Below are 25154 nucleotides of genomic sequence, written 5' to 3' on the forward strand. Positions count from 1 at the left end.
CCCCAAAATTGAAAACAGGTATCCAAACAAATACTTGTACATGAATGTTCATTTCAGTACAATTCACAAAAGCCAAAATGTGAAAACAATCCAAATGTCCATCAAAAACTGAATGGATGAACAAAATGACGTATATCCATACAGTAGCATATTACTCATAAAAAGGAATGAAATACCAATATGTATTAACACATGCTACAACATTGATGAACCTTGAAAGTACTATGCTATATAACAGGAGACATGAAAGTCATATGTAGAATTCCACTTACACAAAATATTCAGAATAGGTAAATTCAAATTAATGTTTTAAGGTACATGAGGTAAAAGCAGATTAGTCTTTGTTAGAGGCTAGGGAGGGGGGTAATAGAGAATGACTATTTTAATGGGCATGGGGTCTTGTTTGGTGGGAATGAAAATGTTTGGAACTAGATAGAAATGATGTTGTACAAATAACATTATAAATGTACTAAATGTCACTAAATTGTAGGCTTTAAAATAGTTAATTTTGGGGCGCCTGGGTGGCAAAGTTGGTTAAGTGTCCAACTCTTGATTTCAGCTCAGGTCATGATCTCAGGGTTGTGAGATCGAGCCCGGAGACAGGTTCCACACTGGGCATGGAGCCTGCTTGAGATTCCCTCCACCCCTACCCACTCTCTTTCTCTCTCTAAAAAGTAAAATAAAATACGAAAATAATATGGTTAATTTTGTTGGGTGAATTTAACCTCAAAAAATCCCAAAACAAAAGGCACTGTCAGGTTCCCACAGCAGAAATTGACAACCAAAGGATAACCCATACATTAGGATAAACAATCATGACCAGACAGAAAAGAACCAAGTTTCTTTTGTGTGACACTTTAAAGATAACTTCTAGCTGTTTCTTATAATAGCAGTTGACTTTGAAAAGGCTCCTTGATATATAGTAAGAAAGAAGAAAAAACCCCCACAATACCCTAAGTGAAGGAAGACATCAGGCAAACTACTGTCTGAGCAACATAACATGTAGGCACAGAGAATACAACCACATTCTTGAAAGAGAAAAAGGGACAAAGAAAGAATAGTTGATAGTATAATTACGACAAAAAGATACTGTCACTAATGGCAGGGAAGTTACTCCTAATTCTTTTAGGTAGCAAAAGATGAAATTTAACAGTAATTTATCTCAATCCTACAGCAACAGATAATTCTTTCAAAACAACCTAACTCAACAAATTCCAAAAGATGAGAGCCACTTCATCATGATAAAACACTTCAAGGCAGAAGGGCTATTCTACTATGATCTGGTTCTCCTTCAGGTTGCCCTAGCTTTCTAACTGAAGCTTAGAGAAATTAAATGCCTTGTTCAAGATTACAAAGCTAACATTGACTGTGGGGTGAAACAAAATGGTTGGTTGGTAACCTGGGAAGAAACCACAGTAAAGATCTTCTCATTTCCATTTAAATATTTACATTTTTTCCCTGGAAAACTAAAAAATACTTGACAAGTATTAAGTGCCTGACAGTATAATGATGTATTTTTTTCAAATTTAGTCCTCATAACTTTGTCTATTCTTGTTTGTACAGATGAGGAAAGTAAGTAACTAACTTCCCCAGCCTCACAAATTAAGCTGTGGAGCTGGGATTTGAACCCAGGTATATTCAAGCCCAAAGTCTGTATTCTTTCTATTATACCACTCCTAACCATACAAAAGAGAAATGGCAAAAGCGCCAGGGAAGGGCTTAATTCAGATTTGGCTTATTTCCACTCAGCCGAAGGTTCAAGGTGCCAAGAGAGGGTCTCATTTATGCAATATAATGACTTAAAGACCACAAGAATTATTCCATGAAAGTGAATTTTTAACCTAAAACTGCACATATTTGTTTTAAAACAGAGAAACAGAAGGCATATTTTATGATTAAAAACCAGAACAAAGCTGAGAGATTTTCAAACTTCAATTAAGAAATTAAATGATTAGTACATTTCAGTCTGGTTCACTCATTTTTAAATCAACAAGACTGTGTGTGTGTGTACATATGTGTTAATACTTAGGATTTTTCTTTCTTATTCCAGTCATTTTCTTCACCACTTACTATATCTGTGCTTTTATTCTCTTTCTTACTGGGCAGCTGTCAGCCACTGGAACACTGAGAGAAAGAAAGTGAAGGATAAAAAAATACTAAGGAGCATTTATAAAATTTCTATGAATCTTAAAATTTTAGGTCAAAAAATGAGAATCAGAAACTAAGTTATTAATTTTCAAAGTACAGGCATTAGGTGAATTAGTTCTGTCTCTTAAAGAGACTTTGCTTAGATGCAGGTTTGAGAAAGTGAAAGGATGTATTCTTGACACTGTTGCTTTGAAAACTAGTGTTAACTGAACAGTCTCTATAGCTCAAAATTTAATATTTAAATTTGAAAAGATATGGTTGGACTCTGAAGGATGAGTAAGTGCTAGCTAGGTGATAGACGGGAAGTAGAAAGAAGAGCATGTGCAAATATCAGGAGATGCGGACTGGAAGTAAGAAGACCAGTATGACTGGAGCAGAGAGAACAGGACAACTGTCATCATTTATACTGTTGCTGAAAAGGCAGGAAAATGTCTAATAAAGAAGGTCCCTGGGGAGCCTAGGTGGCTTATAGTTGGCTAAGCGCCCAACTTTTGATTCTGGCTCAGGTCATGATCTCAGGATCGTGAGATGGGAGCCCCAAGTCGAGCCCTGCATGGGGCTCTGTGATCAGCACAGAGTCTGCTTGAGATTCTCTCCCCCTCTGCTCTCCCACCGCCCCTGCCCCCGCCACTGTACTCAAGTGCTCTTTCTCTCTCTCAAATAAATCTTGGGGGAAAAAAAAAAGATCAAAGATCCTTGAAGGATTTTAGATTTTATCCTAATAGCCACAGAAAGCCAGAGGAAGAATTTAAGTCAGAATGTGGCGTGATAACATTTGCAGTTTTAATGTTCACTCTGGTTGCAGGCTAGAGAATCACTTCTCTGGGGCGGGGAGAGTGGACTCAGAGGGACCTAGCTAAAAGTCTACTGCAACTGACCAGGCAATAAACAATAGCTTGAAAAGGAGTAATAGCACTGGAGATGAAAAGAACTGGAGATTTGCAAAATACTTAGAAGACAGACCAGAGAGGACTAGAAGAATGACTTCATAAAAGGACAGAGGGGGACAGAAAAAGGTCATGGATTTAGTTTCTAGATTTATGACCTGGACAACTGGATAGATGGTGAAAGTATTCACAGAGAAAGATCAGGTGTCTTTTGTTGTTTTGAGGAAACAGTAGCAAGAATATGTATTCCATTCTGGACAAGTTCAATTTGAGATGTCTGCTGAGTAAAACATCAGTGGGTCTGAAGTTCAGAGGAAGGGGTCTGGGCTACCTACCTACAAATGGGAATTGCCATTATCATATTCAATTATAGTGCTATGATCTAGATTTAGCATTGTCCACATAAAATGATCATTTTCAACTTTCATGAAATACGTTTTTAGCTATTCCCAACATTTGCTTATTCACTGGTTCCTCTGTTCCAGAAGTAGTTTTGTATTATAAAATCTATTTAAAAAAATTAACCATAATATAGTTTTGCTTTGTTCAGGTCTTTGAATCCATTCTCTCCTAAGTATTCTGTCATATTTTGATGGTAAAATGTAGCGTAGCAGGGTATCTGGGCATATAAAGACAGTTGTACTGAAGTATGGGTGTGACGCTGACAATGAAGATAAATCTAGGAAAAGGAAAAAGCACAACAGTGCTGCAAAAACAGAAAAGCTCAGAGATAATGGGGAATTGGAAATATTATAGGGAGAAATTTGGGAGTCCACCTAAGGAGAATTATGAACAATAAGGCTGAAGAAATATAATTCATTTACACTGTAGAGGCTCTGGATCTAAGCCTAAGAAATTTGAAGTTAGAGAGATACTACAGAATCTCTGAAGGTTATAGAGTAAGAGTTACAGGACTCGAATGGAGATCAATCTGGCACATGGTGAATTCATAATAAAGGAGCCATATTGAGCCTCAACTCAACTCAGCTCAACAGTTGAGTTGTTGCAATTAAGAAAATCAACTGGGATGCAACTGTAGTATATCTAATTTTACTAAGGACCTTACTTAAAAAAAATTTTTTTTAAGATTTTATTTGTTTGACAGAGAGACACAGCGAGAGATGAAACACAAGCAGGGGGAGTGGGAGAGGGAGAAGCAGGTTTCCTGTGGAGCAGGGAGCCCGATGTGGGGCTTGACCCCAGGACCCTGGGATCAGGACCTGAGCCGAAGGCAGATGCTTAACGACTGAGCCACCCAGGCGTCCCTTAAAAATTCTAATACATAAAAGGTTGATAGACTTGAGGTCAGGTTGGGTGGGGGGGGGGGGGGGTTTACACAAAACAAGAAGATCCTGACCATAGTGAGATGTAGAGGTAAGGAAGAAAGGGGCATCCTGGCTATGTGGCCTCTGACCCTGCTATTCCACCAGAACAGCCGTTGTTCAGGTTCCCAGTGTCTCTCATGGAGTTAGATCTGACATTTTTCAGTTCCCATCTTACTTATCTTTTGACAGTTGGCTTTCACGGTTTCACACTTTCTTGGTCTTTTTTTCCTACTTCCCTGGTTTCCCCTTTTCAGTTTTCCTTGGTAGATTCTCCTCCTCCTCCTCTGTCCTTTAGATTTAAATGCCAAAGCTCAGTCCTAGAGTCTCCTCTTATTCTATATCATTCTCTCTGTAATCTACTTTTGCCTGTCAAATAGTATCCATAATAATAGCCACCTTCCTAGGGGTTTCAATATGTACTCAGTATAATGGGTGAGAGACAATGGTGATGCCATGTACTATGAAAGAGCTGCCTTTTAAATAATTAAAGTACAAATCAATATAAAATGAATATAAAATGAAAATACAGCACATATGCAAAATCACCTAAAATGAATCTAGCATGTGAGCTAACCTAATAAATGACCAATAATAAGAAATATTATCATGTGACTGCCAGTGTTCTAAGTAGTTCACATGAATCACCTTACACTGAATTCTCAAAATACTCCCATTAAGTACTTATTACATACTTTCCTAATTTTATAGACAGGCAAACTGAGAGACCTGGAAAAGTTAAGAAAACTTCCCAAGGTCACATGGTAAGTTCAGAGCAAAGCAGAGTTCAAATCCAGGTTGTCTGATTTTGAAAACTCTGCTCTTTAACGGTGATACTCTTACAGTAAAGAAACCCTGAACTCACTTCTGCTCTACATGCACTTTCTCTATCTCAGCATTATACATCATCATTTCTAGATCTTGCACTTTGGTTGTGATACTACTGTTCCTCTAAGACTGCTTTTGCCAAGGTCAACAATGTTGAGCAGGAGCTCTTACCTTTGTGTGTTATGGACTCCTCTGGGGGATGTGGTAAAGCTTATATACTCCTTCCCAGGATTACTATTTTTAAGTATACAAAATAAAATAGGATTTGAAAAGAAGACTTACAAAGAAAACTATAATGGAATATGGTTAATCCACAGATCCCTTGAACTAAAGCTAACGGTATGATACCTTTTTGTTCTTAATCATGCATAATCTTTCGGTAGTCTTTGCCACTACTGTCCCAGTTACCCTCTCCGAAAAATTAAAATGCTTTGCCTTTCCTTCACTTCTACCATTTGTTCTTGGACCTTTCATCCTTCTCGGTCTCATTTGGGCTCTCGATACTCTACCTGAAATGTTGGTGTTTACAGGCCTGCTTCTCTTCTTACCAAAACACCCGCATGATCTCATCCACTCCAAGTTCAAGGACGGTCTAAAAGCCCAAACTTTTATAACCAACTATCTACTGATCATCTCCTCTTTAATTTCGAGACTTGTGAGACCCGAGGTGGAAGACCTAGCTAAGCTGTGTCCAGACTCCTGACCCAGAGGAACTAATAGATGATAAATGGGTGCTGTTTTCAGCTTGTGGTAATTTGTTACACAGCAACAGAAAACTAATCCAGTGGTCAAACATGGTGGTTCTAGCAACACCTTTAAAAAAGAATGCATGAGTTACCAAGTAACTTGATGCTAGGAAATGCTGGAATCACATAATTCTCCTTCTCCTAGAACCTCTTTTTTTCTAACACCAAGTCCACCAAGCAACTTTCTAATCCTCTGGTTTTACAGCAAAGCCCAAGATTTTTAGTGATACAGAAAGGTCCAAAACAAGAGAATAGAGTTCTGGTGATGGAATATAAGATGCAAATGTGACACAAACAGAAGTTGAGAGGCACTTTTGCAAGTGAGGCTTGCCGTTTTGGAAAGCTGCCCAGAAACTGCCATGTTATTAAGAAGCTGGACTAGCCTAGTGGAGGATGAGAGGCCATGAGGAGGAAAACCATGGTGCTGGCTCACAGCCGGCAACAACTGCCACACATGCTGGCGTAGCCATCTTGCTCCATCAAGCCCTTTCAGCTGTTATGTGACTGCAGCTGCCCAATGAGCCCAGGAGAACAGCAGGAGAACCATCCAGCCAACCAAAGAACAATAATAAACTGTATTAAGACACTAATTCAGGATGATGTGTCCTAAAGCAAAGACATAGCTGATAGTCTCAAATTTTCTCATCTATAAACTGAAGGATTAGAGATGATCTCTGAGATCGTCCCCAACATAATGATTCAGTCTTTCACTCTTCACATTCTCAGATATAAGAAACAAAACAACAAAAATAGATTTGGTGGGATGTTACATAGATTAGACGGAATAAGAGGAATATTAGAATTAATCAAGGTTTTAAGTTTTAAATAATGTGCAGGGGACTTCAATACTGTTAAACACAGCAGACTGAAATACCTTTTTTTTTTTGTTTCCTTCTAAAATGTCACTAAAATGACTAAGAAACACAAAGTCAAAGGAACTCAAAAGGAGACAACAGTCCTATGATTTCATTTAACAAAATTTTAGAAGACCAAAACCAGGAGAATGATAAAGATTTTATACATCAAGAGGAGTTTAAATTTACACTAAAGGTGGGGAAATAAACGAGTAGCAAGCAAGCACACATACACATATACACTTTTAGCCACTTCAGAAAGGACTAGGAATCAGAGTCACAGGTACCTCTGAAAGAGGTTACAAAGAATAAGACTGAAAAGAGAAAAGAGCAGGTGGAAGGTTTTAAAAGCAGTAAGAACAACCAGACCCTTTCATCCCATGCTGCCAGCAACTATCCCTCCTTTTGAGCAGAGGTTTACTATTTAGGAAAGGCTGAGCTAGACAGGCTCTGACAGCAACAATTTCAGGTAAGAGCAGAGGTGAGTATTATCAGAGAATAGGGGTAATTAAATGGAAGCAAAAATAATAAATGCTGAGGACCCTCCTCATCGATCTCCCACCTACCTCATGTAACCAGATAGCAGAATTTCTCTCTGAAGAAACAGAAATGGCCTACAGAAAGACCAGGCCCACATCATCTCTTTATAGCAGATAGAAGTCTAATCTGTGTACACAGACCTCCCAATCAGCATTTTAGTACTTTACTCTAAAAAGTCAGAAGAAAGTTAGGGAACACCCAAAACTTAATAAAAATTTCTGAGAGGCTAAAGAAACAAATGGGAAAAACAACTTGAAAGAAATGGGCAATTCAGGGAACAGAAAAAAAAAAAAATATATATATATACCCATAAACATATCCTAGGATGGGAGGCAAGTATATCGTTAAAGAATATAGCCTCCTGGGTGGCTCAGTTAAAAGAGCCGACTTTTTTTTTTTTTTGAAGATTTTATTTTATTTATTTGACAGAGAGAGATTCAGTGAGAAAGGGAACACAAGCAGGGGGAGTGGGAGAGGGAGAAGCAGGCTTCCCGTGGAGCAGGGAGCCCAATGTGGGGCTCGATCTCAAGACCCTGGGATCATGACCTGAGCTGAAGGCAAATGCGTTAACACCTGAGCCACCCAGTGCCCCTAAACAGCCGACTCTTGATTATGGCTTCGGTGGTGATCTCAGGGTCATGAGATCAAGCCCTGCACTGGGCTCCGTGATCAGCGGGGAGTCTGCTTAAGATTCTCTCTCTCTCTCTTCCCCTCTCTACACCTCTTCCCCCAACTCACACTTGCTCTCTAAAATAAATACATCTTTAAAAAAAACCAATAGTAATACACTCAAAAAAAAGTTTTTGGAAATTAAAAATATGATAGCAAGAATTAAAACCCTGAAGAAAAGGTGTTATGCTGAGAAAATAGAACAAAAGTAGAAAGGGTTAAGAAATGGGATAAAAGATCAAATTAAACAGAGAAAGCAAAAGTAACAGTTAACAAGAATATAAAACCTGCTATAAATTGAAGACATGAATTTTAATTTAATTTAACGTCATTCATGTGTTAATTTTATGTGTCAACTTGGCTAGTGTGATGTTGTGATCTGTAAGAAATATATTAGGTCTTCATCACAAGTTCCTAACTTGCAGCTCCCCAAACCCTTGGAATTTCCTGTTAAGAGTGACAAAGGTGTTTCTTGTCATGTTAATAACAAGACTTCTGGACCCCATCTGAGGAAGGTAGTTGGTTGCCAGAAGGTTGAACCTTTATTCTCCTGCCCCCTACTTCTGGGGAGACAAGGGCCTGGAGGATGAATGGAACACCAACAGCCAATGATTTAATCAATCATGGCCGCAATGAAGCCTCTATAAAAACCCAAGACAGGGTTCAAAGAGCTTCCAGGTTGGTAAAGACATGGAGATTTGGGGAGAATGGCATGCTCTGACTGAGGAGGGAAGGGAAATGACACCAGCTAGACCCCAAGACCTGACCTTTACTGCCCACCTGCTTGTACTCACCGACCTCTGTCTCACATTTTTTACTTAAAACTCTTCTTTCTAACTTATTTCTTAACTCAGGCAAATGGAAACTGCAACCACCCCTCAAGCAATAGTGACTGTCCAGACAAGACCTCCAGCCAGCCCACACCACCCAAACCAGTTTGAATGTAACCCCTGACTTGTGCCTGCCCAGATGGATCATGGAGTAACCCCTAGAATGACCAACTACTGTCACCTCATTATAATACTAAAATCTCTGGCCAAGAAGGAGCACAAGCGTCATTTACAAATATATATGTATAGGCATGTTTCCTTAAGGCACATACATGGTCTTACACCAGCCTCTACATATGATAAGGCTTCTCTATCTAAATATTCATCCTAACCCTAAACCCTAACCCTAACTCCTTACTAGGAGAGTCACAGCTTTGGAAGTTATTCTCCGAGATCACCTTATTTGTTGCAAATAAAAGTTTCCTTTCTTTTTTTCTGGTGTAGTTTCTATCTATGATTCACCAAGGAGCTAAATCATGTTGGTTCCGTTACAGAAGCTTCTCGCCCTTTCCCCCATACCTTGCCCTATACATCTCTTTCACCTGGCTGTTCCTTAGTTATATCCTTTTATAATAAACAAGTGATCCAGTAAGTAAAATGTTTCTGAGTTCCGTGAGCAGCTCTAGCAAATTAACTGAACACAAGGAGGGGGTCATGGGAACCTCTGATTTATAGCCAGTTGTTCAGAACAGGTAACTACCTGGACCTGCTACTGGCATCTGAATGGGGAGTAGGGGAGCAGTCTTGTAGGACTGAGCGCTTAACCTATGGAATCTGATGCTATTTCCTTATAGACAGTGACAGACTGAGTTGAATTCTTGGATATCCTGCTGGTGTCTGAGAACTGCTTGGCTGCTGTGTGGGAAACCCTCTCCTCTCCAACCCCACTATGGTGCCTAGCTGTTTGGTCAACCACCAGACTAAATGTTGCTGTGAAGGCCCTTTTTAGATAAGATTAGCATTTAAATCAGGAGACTTTGAGTAAACTACCCTCTATAATGTGGGTGGGCCTTATCCAATCAGTTGAAGGCCTAACCGCAAAGACAGATTTCACCGAGTTTGACTTCACGATTGCAAGACCACCTCTTATCTGAATTTCCAGTCTGCTGATTTGCCCTGTGGATTTTGAGAGCCACCACCATCACAGAAGCTAATTCCTTAAAATAAACCTCTCTCTGTATATGTCCTATTGGTTCTGCTTCACTCAAGGGCCCCAACTAATACAGACTCTGGTACTGAAAGTGGTTCTAGAGGAAGAGAATACTTTTTTTAAATTTCAGTAACATTTTTAAAATTTTAAATCCAGTATAATTAACACAGTGTGATACTAGTTTCAGGTATACAATACAGCAATTCCACACATTACTCAGCGCTCATCATAGTAAGTGCATCTTAATCCCCGGGCGCCTGGGTGGCTCAGTCGTTAAGCGCCTGCCTTCAGCTCAGGTCATGGACCTAGGGTCCTGGGATCGAGCCCCACATTGGGCTCCCTGCTTGGCAGGAAGCCTGCTTCTCCCTCTCCCACCGCCCCCCCCTGCCTGTGTTCCCTCTCTCGCCATGTCTCTGTCAAAAAAAAAAAAAAGAAAAGAAAAAGTGTATCTTAGTCCCCTTCACCTATTTCACCCATCCTCCCTGGACCTACCTCACCTCTGGTAACCATCAGTTTTTTCTATTTAAGAATCTGGGTATTTTTCTTTTTTCTTTGTTCATTTATTTCTTAAATTCCACATATGAGTGAAATCATAGGATAGATGGCTTTCTCTCATTTATTTCACTTAGCATTACACCCTCTAGAACCATCCATGTTGTTGTAAATGGCAAAATTTCACTCTTTTTTCATGGCTGAGTAATATCCCATTATACATGTATATAGAGCCACTTCCTGTTTACCCACTCTTCTATCGATGGACACAAGTTGCTTCCATAATTTGGCTATTATAAGTATTGCTGCAATAAACACAGGGATACAAGTATCTTTTCGAATTAGTGTTTCCTTATTCTTTGGGTAGATACCCAGTAGTGGAATTACTGAATCATTCAGTAGTTCTGTTTTTAATTTTCTGAGGAACTTCCATACTGTCTTCCACAGTTGCTGCACCAGTTCGCATTCCTGCCAACAGTGCAGGAGTGTTTTTTCTCCACATCCTCACCAACACTTGTTTCTTGTGTTTTTGATTTTAGCCATTCTGACAGGTGTGAGGTGGTATCTCTTTTTTTTTTTTCCCACTGTGGTTTGACTTGCATTTTCCTGATGATGAGTGATGTTGAGCATCTTTTCATGTGTCTATTAGCCATATGGAGGTCTTCTTTGGAGAAATGTCTGTTCATGTCTTCTGCCCGTTTTTTTAAATTGGATTTTTTTTTGGTGTTGAGTTGTAGTTTTTTTTTTATATATTTTGTATACTAAAACTTTATTGGGTATGTCATTTGCAAATACCTTTTCCCATTCAGTAGACTGTTTTGTTGATTGTTTCCTTTGCTGCACAGAAGCATTTTGATGTAAATCCCAAGAGTTTATTTTTGCTTTTGTTTCCCCTGCCTCAGGAGACAGAAAAAGTTGGTATGGCCAGTATCAGAAAAATTACTGCCTATGCTCTTTTCCAGGATTTTTATGGTTTTCAGGTCTCACATTTAGGTCTTTAATTCAAGTTTTTTTTTGTATATGGTATAATAAAGTGGTCCATTTCATTCTTTTGCATGCAGCTATCCAGTTTTCCCAACACCATTTATTAAGGGGACTGTCTTTTTCCCCATTGGATATTCTTGCCTCCTTTACCAAAGACAAATTGGCCAGAAAATCATGGGTTTATTTCTGGGCTCTCTATTCTGTTCCACTGATATGTGTGTCTATTTTTGTGCCAGTATCATACTGTTTTATTATAGCTTTGTAGTATAGCTTGAGATCAGGGATTGTGATACCTCCAGTTTTGTTCTTTTTCAAGACTGTTTTGGTTACTCAGGGTCTTCTCTGGTTTGCTATAAATTTTAGGATTATTTGTTCTAGTTTTGTAAAAAATGCTATTCGTATTCTGATAGGGACTGCATTAAATTTGTAGATTGCTTTAGGTCACATGAGACATTTTAACAGTATTTGTTCCCCTAATCCATGAGCATGAAATATCTTTCCATTTGTTTGTGTCATCTCAATTTATTTCATCAATGTGTTACAGTTTCTTTCACCTCCTTGATTAAATTTATTCCTGGTATTTTATTATTTTTGGTGCAATTGTAAATGAGACTTTTCTTAATTTCTCTACTACTTTATTATTAGTGTATACAAATACAATAGATTTCTCTATATTGATTTTATATCATGGGATCTTACTGAATTCATTTATCAGTTCTAGCAGCTTTTTGGTGGAGTCTTTAGGGCTTTCTGTATCTGCAAATAGTACGAGTTTCACTTCTTCCTTACCAATTTGGATACATTTTACTTCTTTTTCTTGTCTGAGTGCCGTGGTTAGGATTTCCAGTACTATGTTGAATAAAAAAGTGCTAAGAATAGACATGCTTGTCTTGTCCCTGATCTTAGGAAAAAAGTGCTCAGTTTTTCACAAATGAGTATGATGTTAGCTGTGGATTTTTCATTTTTTTTTTTTTATTCTGTTGAGGTTTGTTCCCTCTAAACTTTCTTTGTTGAGGGTTTTTCTCATGAACAGATAATGTACTTTGTCACATGCTTTTCCTGCATCTATTGAAATGATCATGTTTTTATCCTTTCTCTTACTGATGTAATGTATCATGCTGATTGCTTTGCAAATACTGAGCCACTCTTGTGTCCCAGGAAAAAAAATCCCACTTGATTGTGGTCAATGATTTTTTAAATGTATCGAAGGATTCAGTCTGCTAATATTTTGTTGAGGAATTTTGCATCTATGTTCACCAGATATACTGGCCTCTAGTTCTCTTTTTTTTGTAGTGTCTTTATCTGGTATTGATATCAAGGTAATGCTGGCCTCATAGAATGAATTTGGAAGCTTTCCCTCCTCTTCTAGTTTTTGGAATAGTTTGAGAAGAACAGATATTAACTCTTCTTTAAATGTTTGGTAGAATTCACCTGTGAGGCCCTCTGGTCCTGGACTTTTGCTTGTTGGGAGTTTTTTGATTATTGATTCAATTTCATTGCTGGTAATTAGTCTGTTCAAATGTTCTATTTCTTCTTGATTCAGTTTTGGGAGGTTATACGTTTCTAGGAATTTATCCATTTCTTATAGGTTATCCCATTTTTTGGCATTTAATTTTTCATAATATTCTCTTATAAATCTTCTGTATTTTTTTTAAAGTAGATAGAACCTACTGGGGCCCAATGTGGGGCCTGAACCCACAACCCTGAGATCAAGACCTGAGCTAAGATCGAATCAGACACTTAACCAACAGAGCCCCCCAGGTGCCCCAGTCCTTTGTGTTTCTGTGGTGTTGGTTTTTATTTCTCCTCTTTCATTTCTGATTTTGAGTTCTCACTCTCTCTTTTTAAATGACTCTGGCTAAAGGTTTACCAATTTATTTTTATTTTATATTATTTTTATTTATTTATTTTAGAGACAGCATGTGTGCACACATGCGTGAGCAGGGGAAGGGGCAGAAGGAGAAAAAGAATGTCAAGTAGACATCCCACTGAGTGCAGAGCCGGAAGCCCAATGCAGGGCTCAATCTCACAACCCTGAGATCATGACCTGAGCCGAAATCATGAGTCAGACGCTTAGCCAACTAAGCCACCCAGATGCCCCTAATTCTGTTGATTTTTTCAAAGAACCAGCTCCTGGTTTCATTGATCTGTTGTAATTTTTTTCGGTTTCTATTTTGTTTATTTCTACTCTACTCTTTATTATTTCCTTCCTACTACTGGGTTTGGGTTTTGCTTGTTCTTTTTCTAACTCCTTTAGGTGTAAGGTTAGGTTGTTTATTTGAGATTTATACAATACAGGCCTGTATTGCTATAAACTCCCTAGAAGAAGAGAATCTTGATGAGTTTTCTGAATTGGTTCTGGGATTTCTGGAGTTGTTTCTCTGATTAGATTTAAAGATACTAATGACTAATTTTCAGAGGTAAAGAGAACACTGAAAGTCTATGGCATGATATGGTAACAGAAATAGGTAAAAAATCACCAATGCATACTCCTGATCAAATACTTACTAAATAAGAGACAAGGTTCTGGTTATCATGTACTTGATACCTTAGCTAATGAACATGAAATTGGCTAGCTGCTTCTAATTGCACTAAAGTTGAGAAACTTATAGGCATGTGCTTAGGGATTCAAATTCCTAGCTCAAGCATCACATAAATGACCTGAAAGTTTCTACGCCTGCCCTGAAAGAAATCTCTACCTCCTACAGCTGCACAGCTGAGATTGCTGGAAACCAAACCAGAGTCTCACCAAGGCCAATCTCCAGTATAGGCACTGCCGAGTGCCATCTGCTAGCAGCAGAGACCAGCAATAAGTCCCTGATATGATACCATTCCCCAGGATTATCAGCCAGCTACCTAATGGCAGGTTCATTAAAATGGACCACTTCCATTATAGAAGTGGTAATGTTTTGATCTTAGTTGAATCAACACTCTGGATATAGATTTGCCTTCCCTGCCTACAGTGCTTCTGTAAAAAGTCCATTTGTGGACTTACAGAATGCCTTATCCCAGTCATGGTTTTCCACACAGCATTTCTTCTGAACAAGGAACTCACTTCTCAGCAAATGAAATGCAGCAATGGACCCAGACTCATGGAATTCACTGGTCTTACCATGTACCCCACCATCCTAAAGTAGCTGGCTTGACAGAATACTGCAATGACAACAACAAACACTGGTGAAGTTGTGGAGAAACAGAAATCCTCATCTATCACTAGGGAACATAAATGTCACAGCCACTATGGAAAACTCTTCGCCAGTCTCTTTAACATACATTTACCATATACAATCTAGAAATTTCACTCGTAGATATCTACCCATATATACCCAAAAGAAATAAAAACATCCATCCACACAAAAGCTTGCCCATGAATATTCACACTATCATTACTCATGATAGCTAAAAAGTGGATTAACTGATAAATGGATAAATCAAATGGAGTATTTCCATACAAAGAAATACCACACAAAGGAATGAAAATATTGATATGTGCCATAACATGAATTAATCTCAAAATTATGCAAAGTGAAAGAAGCCAGATACAAAAACAAAAAACACATATTCTATGGACAAGTGCATTTATAAAATGCCCAGAGAAGGAAAACCTATATCGATAGAATTATAGACTTGAAATGGGTGTATTTTATAATGGTAAGTTATGTCTCAATAAAATCATATTAATAATATATGCATCACAGCACTAGTTATAAAAGCCAGTAACTAAAAGCTACCCAAATATCAATCAACAGTAATATGAATAAATCATACTTTCACAATGGAATACTATGCAACAACGAAAATGAACAATAACAAACACAACCTAGAGAAACCTTACATAATGATGAGCAAAGAAGTTCTACCCGAGAGTACATACTCTATTATTCCATTTATGTAGAATCCACAAAATGGCAAAACAGATCTGTGCCATTCAAAGTCAGAGCAGTGGTTATAGTTGGGGGTAACTGATCTGGTTCTGTTTCTTGAGCTGGGTGATGATCACCTAACTGAGCTTGCCTCGTCAACATTCACAGCTGTACGTTTATGCTAAGTGTTCTTTTGCATATGTATCGTGTATCTTAAAAGACTTTCAAAAAGACCACCTGTAATCCTAGAAAAAAAACCTGAGAATTATCAAGTGTCCTTTAATCAGGTAAGGGTTAAACAAATTGTAGAATATACCCCATCCATAACAACAAGAGTAACTAAAAACAGTAAAATGATTTTGAATAAAAGGTGAGACTGAGAGTTTAATACAAATTTTTAAGCACCCAGTGCTTCAAAATATGTTTTCCACAAATTCTAATTTTATGAACTATCCATTCAAAGGGGGGGGCTATCTTATAATCAATTAAGTTAGGTAGTTACTGCATATTTTGGTACTTATATTGCCTTTTTTTTTTTTAAAGATTTTATTTATTTGTCAGAGATAGAGAGCAAGCGTGCACAAGCAGGGGGAGTGGCAGGCAGAGGCAGAGAGAGAAGCAGGCTTCCCGCTGAGCAAGGAGCCAATGTGAGACTTGATCCCAGGACTCTGGGATCATGACCTGAGCCAAAGGTAAACACTTAACTGACTGAGCCACCCAGGCATCCCAGTACTTATATTGCTTATTACTCACAATCAAAATCTCTTGAGAGGTCCTGCAACAAATAAACCAGCACACTGATGACTCCAGCACCTACACTGACTCTAATACTCATTATTCCATGAAACACGTGAAACTCACTTTAGTAAACATTAAGATATTATAGTCTCCCTTTTTAGTAAGGCTTTATCTCGCAGTTTTAGTTGGAGGTTTGAAAGTGAAAGAAAATTAGTGGATAAGGTAACACTAGAATTACTAATAAACTACACTGAGACATAATCGCTATACTTCATTACTGTATTAGTTGAAAACAGAGAACAGAACGAAAACATAAAGCCAAGTTAAAAAGGACCCTGCCGGGGGCGCCTGGGTGGCTCAGTTGTTAAGTGGCTGCCTTCGACTCAGGTCATGATCCCAGGGTCCTGGGATCGAGTCCCGCATCGGGTTCCCTGCTCTGCGAGAAGCCTGCTTCTCCCTTTCCCACTCCCCCTGCTTGTGTTCCCTCTCTCGCTGTGTCTCTGTCAAATGAATAAATAAAATCTTTAAAAAAAAAAAGACCCTGCCAGGCTCCACCTCTCAAAATTTCTGCTAACACTCTTGGAAGCCCCACTGTGATGATGATAATCCTCTGGCAGTGGTAAACTAAGCTTTCATGTTTCAAGTTTTCCCCTTTTTGCTTCTTCTGTGTGGGATGCTCTTCATCTGGCTATCTATTTGCATATATTCAGGTCTCAGCTCAAATGTCACCTTCTCAAAAGAGGTCTTTCCTTGACATCTTAACTTCATCAAACACTTCATCACATTATTTTAATCAAGTATTTCATTGCACTGATTTGATTATCGGCACAATCTAGTACCTAGAATAGTGCTGGACACATGGTGGGGTGCTCAACAATTACTTGTTTAATGAATTAATAAACACTATCTTTGCAAATTTCCACTTGTTTTTATATATACCCATCAGGATTAAATAAATATAGCAAGAACAGGGACCACTATTACTTCAGTTTGAAGAATGAACATGGCACTTTGCAACTTAATAATTTTAAAACAACAGCAAGTTGCTTTTTGTGTGTGTGCAAAATTATTTGTTCAAACATGTCAAAGGTTCTTATTTTTGACTGAAGGAAAGTATATTTCAAGTCATTTGGAGTAAATAAGAACAATCCTGAAAACAAAACAATCCTGAAAACATCTTGTCAATATTCATGAAACAGAGAGCTAGTAGTACCTCTAGAAAATATCAAAACCTGTTCAAAGTTTTTAAAAAAACCTCAACCTCTGAAACAAGTACAAGTTACTTCAGTTAAAATTCAGCAGACTGAACATGAAAACTACTCCTGAGTAACAGAACAACTTTCTGAGAAGTGACAAGAAAAAGGGAAAGAATTGAGGTGAATTCTAAATATTACAGAGCACAGGGAAAAGTGACCATCACAGCCTCCATTTCCTTATTTCCTGATCTAGTTGTTTAAATGTATGTAAGAATCAGTTCTTATGTACCTATTTACTACTCAAAGTTGAACAGCTACCATAATAGATAAACCAAAAGATGAAGATGGGAGTTGGAGAGTATTTTTTCAAAATTTTACAAACAGCTACCTTTTACTACGTGTTCACTGGATTCCAGGTACTGAATTTGCAATAAAAGGCAGAACTTGAATTCAAACCCTGAGCTCTAACTCTAGATCCAGAGCATTTAACAAGTGAATTAGAGCGGGATTGATTTTGAAACCGAGGTTACCCAGAATGCAGTTGTGATCTCGCCACAGCTGCACAACTACCTAACAAGCCAACTTTTCTGGTTTAAGACATCTACACAAAGAGCAATTAATTTATCTCCAACAGGGATTCAAAATTTCCACCACATCCTCCAAGTTCTCCTCAAGGCAACCAAAATAATTTCTTTATACATACTCTTTAGACACGTGAAGTACTCTTAGCTTATAAAGGCAGGTTGGGGGTTTTGTCTTTTGTTTTAATAAAAACTGCTCTGGTACTTGACTGCCACCTGTCTCTACATTTTCACATCATAACATTTCAAAATGATCTCTGAATAAGGAGCACAAGACCTTCCATCCTTGGCAGACATACCCTATTTTTCAAGCAACAGCAGCAACAAAACCGAAAATCTGCTAGACAAATTAGTCATGCAAAGTTTTCTACACAAAAAATTTGCCTAGAACAAAGACTTCTGCCTGGTAAACTATGAAATACTAGCCTCAGATTCTAAAATTCAGAGAAAAAAGAAAACTGATCACTGATAGCTAATTACTTACAAAGCAGCCACCAATTCAAGTTACTGGTTCCTAACCACAGTATCATTCTTCTAAGTAGCGTAAAATCCAGGTTTTAAACTTGCCTTATACATGTTATATATATTTTACATATTCTCAAAGCATTCTTTGTGAAGAGAAAAATCTTAATTTTTTATATATAAACACATGCACATATATAATAAATTGGCCAACCCTCAGTTATTAAGTAGATTTCTGTCAGACATAATAAATGAAATATGCTTAGGAGTATATCTATTCAAGTTGTAAAAAGGGTGCTGCATATTAGAATTTAGCATCAAGAAATGTAGCCAATAACTAGAAAATATAGCATTTTTTATACGAATATATTTTATATGAATAATGAATGAGCAACTGGTCCAGCATATTAGGGGCAATTTTAATAACCCAAACTGCAAAGCCAGAATGAAATCTTTTTAAAGAAATGTTTAAAAAGAAAAAGGTAGACATTAGCTTTCCTTCGTAATCCTGATAAGCAGAAGACCACCTTTAATACATATATTTGTTTTGGTAAAACTCTTTAAAGAGAAACCACCAAATGATCCCATTTAATTATTCACCAGGCTGAAATCTCAGAACACATTTCTTCCTGCATTCTCCAAACTGCATTTATAATTTGAGTCTCTACCAGTACTAAGATTTTGTCTACATTTTACTCTGTGTTGTGTATCATTCCTCTCCTTGTTACTTTACTAAAAATAGCTAAAAACAAATTGTAATAAATTAACATTAAATAATCTGATTTCCCATCATTAGGTTTCCAAATAATGCCAAAATGTTTCACCAGCCCAAACTATTAGCCAAACAGGTTCTAACTATATCAATTATTTTTTTTTTTACTAAATGAAGGTCACTTTTAAATGGGAATGATCTGAATTATCAGGCTGAAGCTTATTCTATTTCCTATCAGATCGTAAAGTTATCAGTGTTAATATACATGACAGATGAAGAATGACCAAGTCTTACCTTTGTCAGTTGTCACTTTGTCTACACATCTGAAAGAAATGAGAACCAAACATTAAATAAACAATCTTGCATACTTTCCTAAAACACAGATATTTATCTCTTTCAGGTTCATCTTCAGAGTGATACAGAAAGCATCTAGAGTAGTGTGGTAAATAAACTTTCTGCAGTGATGAAAATATTCTGTATCTGCACTGTCTAATATGATAATCATGTGTTGCTACTGAGTGCTTGAAATAGCTTGTTTGTAATTGAGGAAGTGAATTTTTAATTTTAATTAATGTAAATTTAAGTAGATACCATGCAGCTATCAAAGCTTACAGCATACAACTAGAGTATCATTCAAAAAGTTTTTAACTGTAAGAAAAATTAATACAAAGAAAATATTACTAATTTTGTTATATTAAGTGGTTATATAAGAAAATGTCCTTGTTTTACTAAATGCAGTAACTAGGGGTGAAATAATGTTTGAGATTTCCTCTAAAATACTTCAGCAAAAAAAAATAAATAAATAAAAATAAATTAAAAAAATAAAAAGAGGCAAAGGGAGATAAAGATAACAAGCATGGCAAAATCTTGATAACTGCTAAATCTAGTGGTAAATATTGGGCATTTCACTGTACTATTTTTTCTACTTTGTGTATACTTGACAATTTTCATAATAAAAATTTAATGAACCTAACAGAAAACCCCAAATTATTATTTGTTATACCCAAGTCAAAATCTATTTCTATAAAGGCAATAGACTGGACCTCAGAAATTAATATAACTTGTACTTTACAAATTAGCAACAGTGAAGAGTCTAATGTTATAACAGTTATAAACTGTTAAAAAATGTTGTCATGTTTTTAATTTGGTAACATTTCTTTCATTCCTAACTGTTAAGCACAGTATAATGAACCTCTATGCTGGAGCCATTACCCAAATTCAAAAGTCCACAGGTCCTGGATCTTTACTATAAAGATGTCACATGGTATCTCTGAGCTAGTACAAAGTTTTTTTGTTTTTGTTTTTTGTTTTTTTGAAAGTAAACCTGATGTAAATGAGGACTGTTATGTCACAAAGAATATCCAAACAGAGAAGCAATGTAATACAAATTCGTTCTCTTTAGAAAAAATAGCTGTCATTTTCTCATCCCACTTTTTAAAAAGCTGGGTATTACTTTATTTTAAATTATATCATCAACGTCCCAAATAATAATTAACACAAGACAACTCTAAAGAGAAATACAGATGTAATACCTAAATTTTGAAACATTACACAATAAACTTCCCTCCAAAAACCTTTTGGAATGGGAAGATGTTTCTTTACCATACTGATTGCCCTGGGAGGAAAAGCCAGAATTTTAAACTTATACAACTGTAACTTTCTCCAAAGAGCCACAAAAGTTGTTTCAATTCAGAATATTACTGCCTTTTCATTCTCACTATCCATGACATTCACTTTTTCCATACAAAATGATATAGCAAGAAAGTGTCATCTGAAGCTTTATTATTATTTTACCTTAAGAAAAAAATAAAGCAAAAATGGAGTTCCATATCCCAGAAAATAGAGCAATATTCAGGAACCCACCTGAACTTATAGGATTATCTCTAAGAATATGCAGTTTTAGCCAATAGGGTTACTCAATACCTAAATTAGAAGTTTAAAAAAGTATTTATTGAAGTTTTATATGAAATGCATTGGATATGAAATGCAGAGGACTTATTATCATGGTAGAATGAAAAGAAGCCTTTTTGCAATTTAAACTAGTCTTAGTTTAACAATTAGTTTCCGTATTAGTAGAAAGCCTGGGTGTTTTAACTTTATGAATCAGAAAAAAATTGGTACTATATATACTCAAAATTAGACATATATATAAACATCTGCATTTAAAATATAAGAATCTGGGGGCGCCTGGGTGGCTCAGTCGTTAAGCGTCTGCCTTCGGCTCAGGTCATGATCCCAGGGTCCTGGGATCGAGCCCCACATCGGGCTCCCTGCTCGGCACGAAGCCTGCTTCTCCCTCTCCCACTCCCACTGCTTGTGTTTCTGCTCTTGCTATCTCTCTGTGAAATAAATAAATAAAATCTTTAAAAATAAATAAATAAAATATAAGAATCTGAACTCGAGTTTATGGACGAAAATACAGTAAATGATGAGCCTAATTCTTAAGTAGTACTGATAGATATAACCTTTCTTCAAATTTGGTTTCTTTCCTTGTAACTGGCTTTAAGTTTTATTTTAAAATTATTTTAGCATTTAACTTTATGCCTTTCTCTTGAGCAAACTGCACTAAAAAATTATTTCCTTTCACAAGGATTTCCTGCTCTTTTCATTAACTTTTCAATGTTTCAATGCAAATGAAAATGTTATAAACATAAATGTATATAAAAATTGTAACTTAATTATCATTTATACACATTTATGCTTGTAACAAATCATAAATTACCAGTTATAGATAAAGACACAGATTTAAAGAACTTAAGTGACTTGCCTGGGGTCACTCATTTAGTAGAAAGCTGAGACCTGAAACTTTCTGACTATACAGTCCAATGCTTTTTCCACTGCACTACTTTGCCTTCTAGCAGAAAGAGGTTTCAATCAATCCAAATTTCTGTATTTACTGACCTTTTAAACTACTGTACATTTTGCTGTCTCTTCAATCAAGAGAAACAAATGTAGGTGAAACAGCCATTACTGAGAACTTATAGGAGGAAATGGTGGGATATGCTAAAAGAACCTGAATAGAACAAGTAATTAAGATAGAGATAAATCTCTTACTTCCTTTTTTAAAAGGGTCACATGTTGTTAGGAATATACAGGTCAGAAGGTACTTGACCAAGACTCAGTAAACTGATACTCAAAATCTCATGAAATGTCTTAAAGTATTAAATTTCTTACTTAAAGTTTATCACTCTGAAAATCTGTAAACCATGCGTACATTTGACAAACCTCCACTAATCAATTCATCTTCCCCTCATACTGCAAGGTCCTTGAAGACTAGGGCCATGTCTCATTTACCTTTATAAAACCTATCACACAACAGCACCAGGCCCAGTTACTGCTCAATCATGATTTCCAGGGCATGCAGTAAATTAAAAATGTGTAACAAATAAACTATCACTTAAAATTTATTTTAACAATCTGATCAAAACTGTGTAACTTAAAATACATAATAAAGAGACAGTTCTGAGGCTAAGAAAAGGCAAAAGAACACTACTATCTTTCATGATATTGGATGTGAGAGGGAGGGACACTAAGAATTAAGACTATATTTCTCTCCCCACAGGGAATAACATGGAGAAAAAATTGAAGGGATTTAATTAAGTCATCTTCATCCAAGTTCAACTGTTTTAACATTTATATTGTAGAAATAAAAACTCATAAGTACTTTTTTGCCAAGAGTTAGTAAAAAAAACCCACAAAACATGAAGTGGAAAAAACTACCACACTAGGTGTCATTATCTTAAAATATCATTTCTATAAGTAAAACTGGTAGAACAGTGGGAGGGAAATGTGGCAAGGAAACCTAGGTATATTTAACTCTCAAATGGGTAGATGAGGATGGAAGGGCATTTAAAAAATACATTGTTATTAACCTTCCCAGGTATGGCAATAGAAATAAATGAAAAAATTCTGCAGCGTTTACATGAAAATCGCTACACACCACTTATACCTCTATCATTCCATTACCACTCAAAACAATAATTTTTAACAAATATTGTATGTACTACGTGCCAGGCTTTGTTAAGTGCTTCACATGCTATATTTAATTCTCACTAATTCATCTCATAAGGATTAACATTATTTCCTACAGATAATGAAACTAAGGCATATACAGTTTAACAAATTTGTTCAAGGAATTTAATCCAAGTAAGGGTAATGACAGCTCTTTTCAAATTGGTAAAATGAAATATAGAATCTTAAAATTTTTGTGACTGTGAAATTCATCTATAGCAATTAGAATCCTAATTGCAGCCAAGTGATTTGTAAGTACAGATCTTTGTTGTCCACAGAACTGTAGGCACACAATAAATTCTCTAAATTATATTAACTTCAATAACATTCAAAAATTTGAAGCACATCTAATACTGCAATATGGTACCTTTGAATTTTCTCTTCTTCTAAGGCAAGCAAGTCACAGACTTAATTCTTAACTTTGGAACAGGAGTGTTTCAAGTTTTAAATTTGGTATAAGCCAAATCTTGGCATAATCTCTATGGGAGGGGACCCTTAAAACTGTGATTCCCCCACCCCAATTTGTCCTTTTATCAATTTTTTTCACTTGAAAATCAAAAGACACAAACGATGTTTTCAGTAACGAATTCAATGACTAATATGATTAATTTCTACAATTCACAAACACATGCACTTCAGTATTTTCAACAGAGGAACATTTTAATACTAACAATTTAAAATATGTATGTATGTTCCTGGGCGCCTGGGGGGCTCAGATGGTTGAGCGTCTGCCTTCAGCTCAGGTCGTGATCCCAGGGCCCTGGGATCAAGTCCCGCATGGGGCTCCCTGCTCCTTGGGAGCCTGCTTCTCCCTCTGCTTCTCTCTATCCCTCTCTCTCTCTGTCTCTCATGAATAAATAAAAATAAAATCTTTAAAAAGTAAATAAATAAAATAAAATATGTATGTTCCTAGTCCCTCCATTATCTCTACGTAATAAAGTAATTCCTTTCAGAGTAGCCTAAGTTTTAAGAACGAAGTTCCTACATTAAAACATAAGCACAAGCAGACAAGCAAAAACTAAAAAGACAAAAAAACACTAAAAAATACCCAGCTAATCCTGTTGTATGAACGACTACACTTAAAATTGGCAGAGCTACGTTTTACACTAAGTACCAGATTTCTAGAACAGGTGAAACGTGATGTGAAAATTTAGCAGAGTGGAAAAAGCTATATGAAGCTACGAGTACAACTAGCCCTTGAGCTACTTAATGGGGGGTGGGAGGGAGACACACACTTTTGAAGGCCAGGATGGTGTTGTTGATTTCCTAATGGGGATGTGATGTAATACCGGAGAGCCGCCGTACGAGGGGAAGGGACAGGCTGACAAAGGGAGTGCAGATGCCAGAGTGCGGGCGAAGCCTGCGGCGGCAGGAAAGAATACGGTCACTAAGGAGCGAAAGAGGTGTATCCCACCAAGAACGACTTCAGGGAGAGGGGAAGTGGCCCCACAGTCAGAGGACACGGGGGGAGGGCCAAAGAGCAGCGACAAGACAGGAGCAGGGGAGCGGCGTGACATCTGGCGTGCGAGCGGCAGGGGGCAGAGCAGGCAGGATGTCACGTGGAGTGGGCGCTACGGGAGCCGAGAGGGTTGCGTGCGGACAGAGGGGGGTCTTTCCCACCGCCTGAAAGACTGCGTTACTCACAGGAGTCGCGGACTCTTCTTGCCCTGAGCTGGAGACGGGGGCTTCGCGGCCTGGGACTGCTGCCCTGGGGCATCGGGAGGCCTGGCGCTGGGGCTGCTCCTCCGCCGGCGGGGATACTCGGCCTTCCTCCGGCGAGACACAGCGGCGGCGGCGGCGGCCGCAGCGGCCCGGCCCCGGTCCCGACCTCCCCTCAGCACGCGGCTGCTAGTGGTCCCCGCAGGCGCCGCCGCCGCCGCCGCCTCAGGGGGCCGTTGTTGGGGCTCCTCTGGAGCCGCCTTGGCCGCCGCCGCCTCTCCCCCTTCCTGGTCCTGCTGCTCCGGGGGTCTCGGCTCTTCCGTCTCCCCCGGCATCGGGGCTCGTCCGTCCCCCACCCCCTCGTCCCAGGCGGCGGAGGCGGAGGCGGCGGCGGCCGCGGCGCTGCTCCCCCCGCCCCCTTCGCCTCCCGGAGCGTCCGGCTCAATCTCACTCTGCGCTCCTCTTTCCCCCCCCTCCCCTCT

The 25154-nt window shown here is 37.9% G+C and overlaps 1 protein-coding gene across 2 annotated transcripts in view; it reads right to left on the bottom strand.

The window, feature by feature from the left end:
- Positions 1-25154, bottom strand: part of ZFP91 (ZFP91 zinc finger protein, atypical E3 ubiquitin ligase) — a 41737-nt gene extending 16583 nt beyond the window's left edge. The window contains exons 1-2 of one of the 2 annotated variants that reach the window (XM_025879159.2): positions 24658-25154; positions 19297-19325 (exon numbers count right to left, since the gene is read on the bottom strand). In XM_025879159.2, the coding sequence (XP_025734944.1) occupies positions 19297-19325; positions 24658-25007 (379 nt within the window). In that variant the 5' untranslated portion in view covers positions 25008-25154. The remainder of the gene's footprint in view (positions 1-19296; positions 19326-24657) is intronic. The other variant, XM_025879157.2, reaches the window with a different exon arrangement.

Source organism: Callorhinus ursinus, unplaced genomic scaffold (genome assembly GCF_003265705.2).
Source record: "Callorhinus ursinus isolate GAN/ISIS: 27379988/994484 unplaced genomic scaffold, GSC_fseal_2.0 scaffold21, whole genome shotgun sequence".
In the NCBI taxonomy this organism is placed as follows: domain Eukaryota; kingdom Metazoa; phylum Chordata; class Mammalia; order Carnivora; family Otariidae; genus Callorhinus; species Callorhinus ursinus.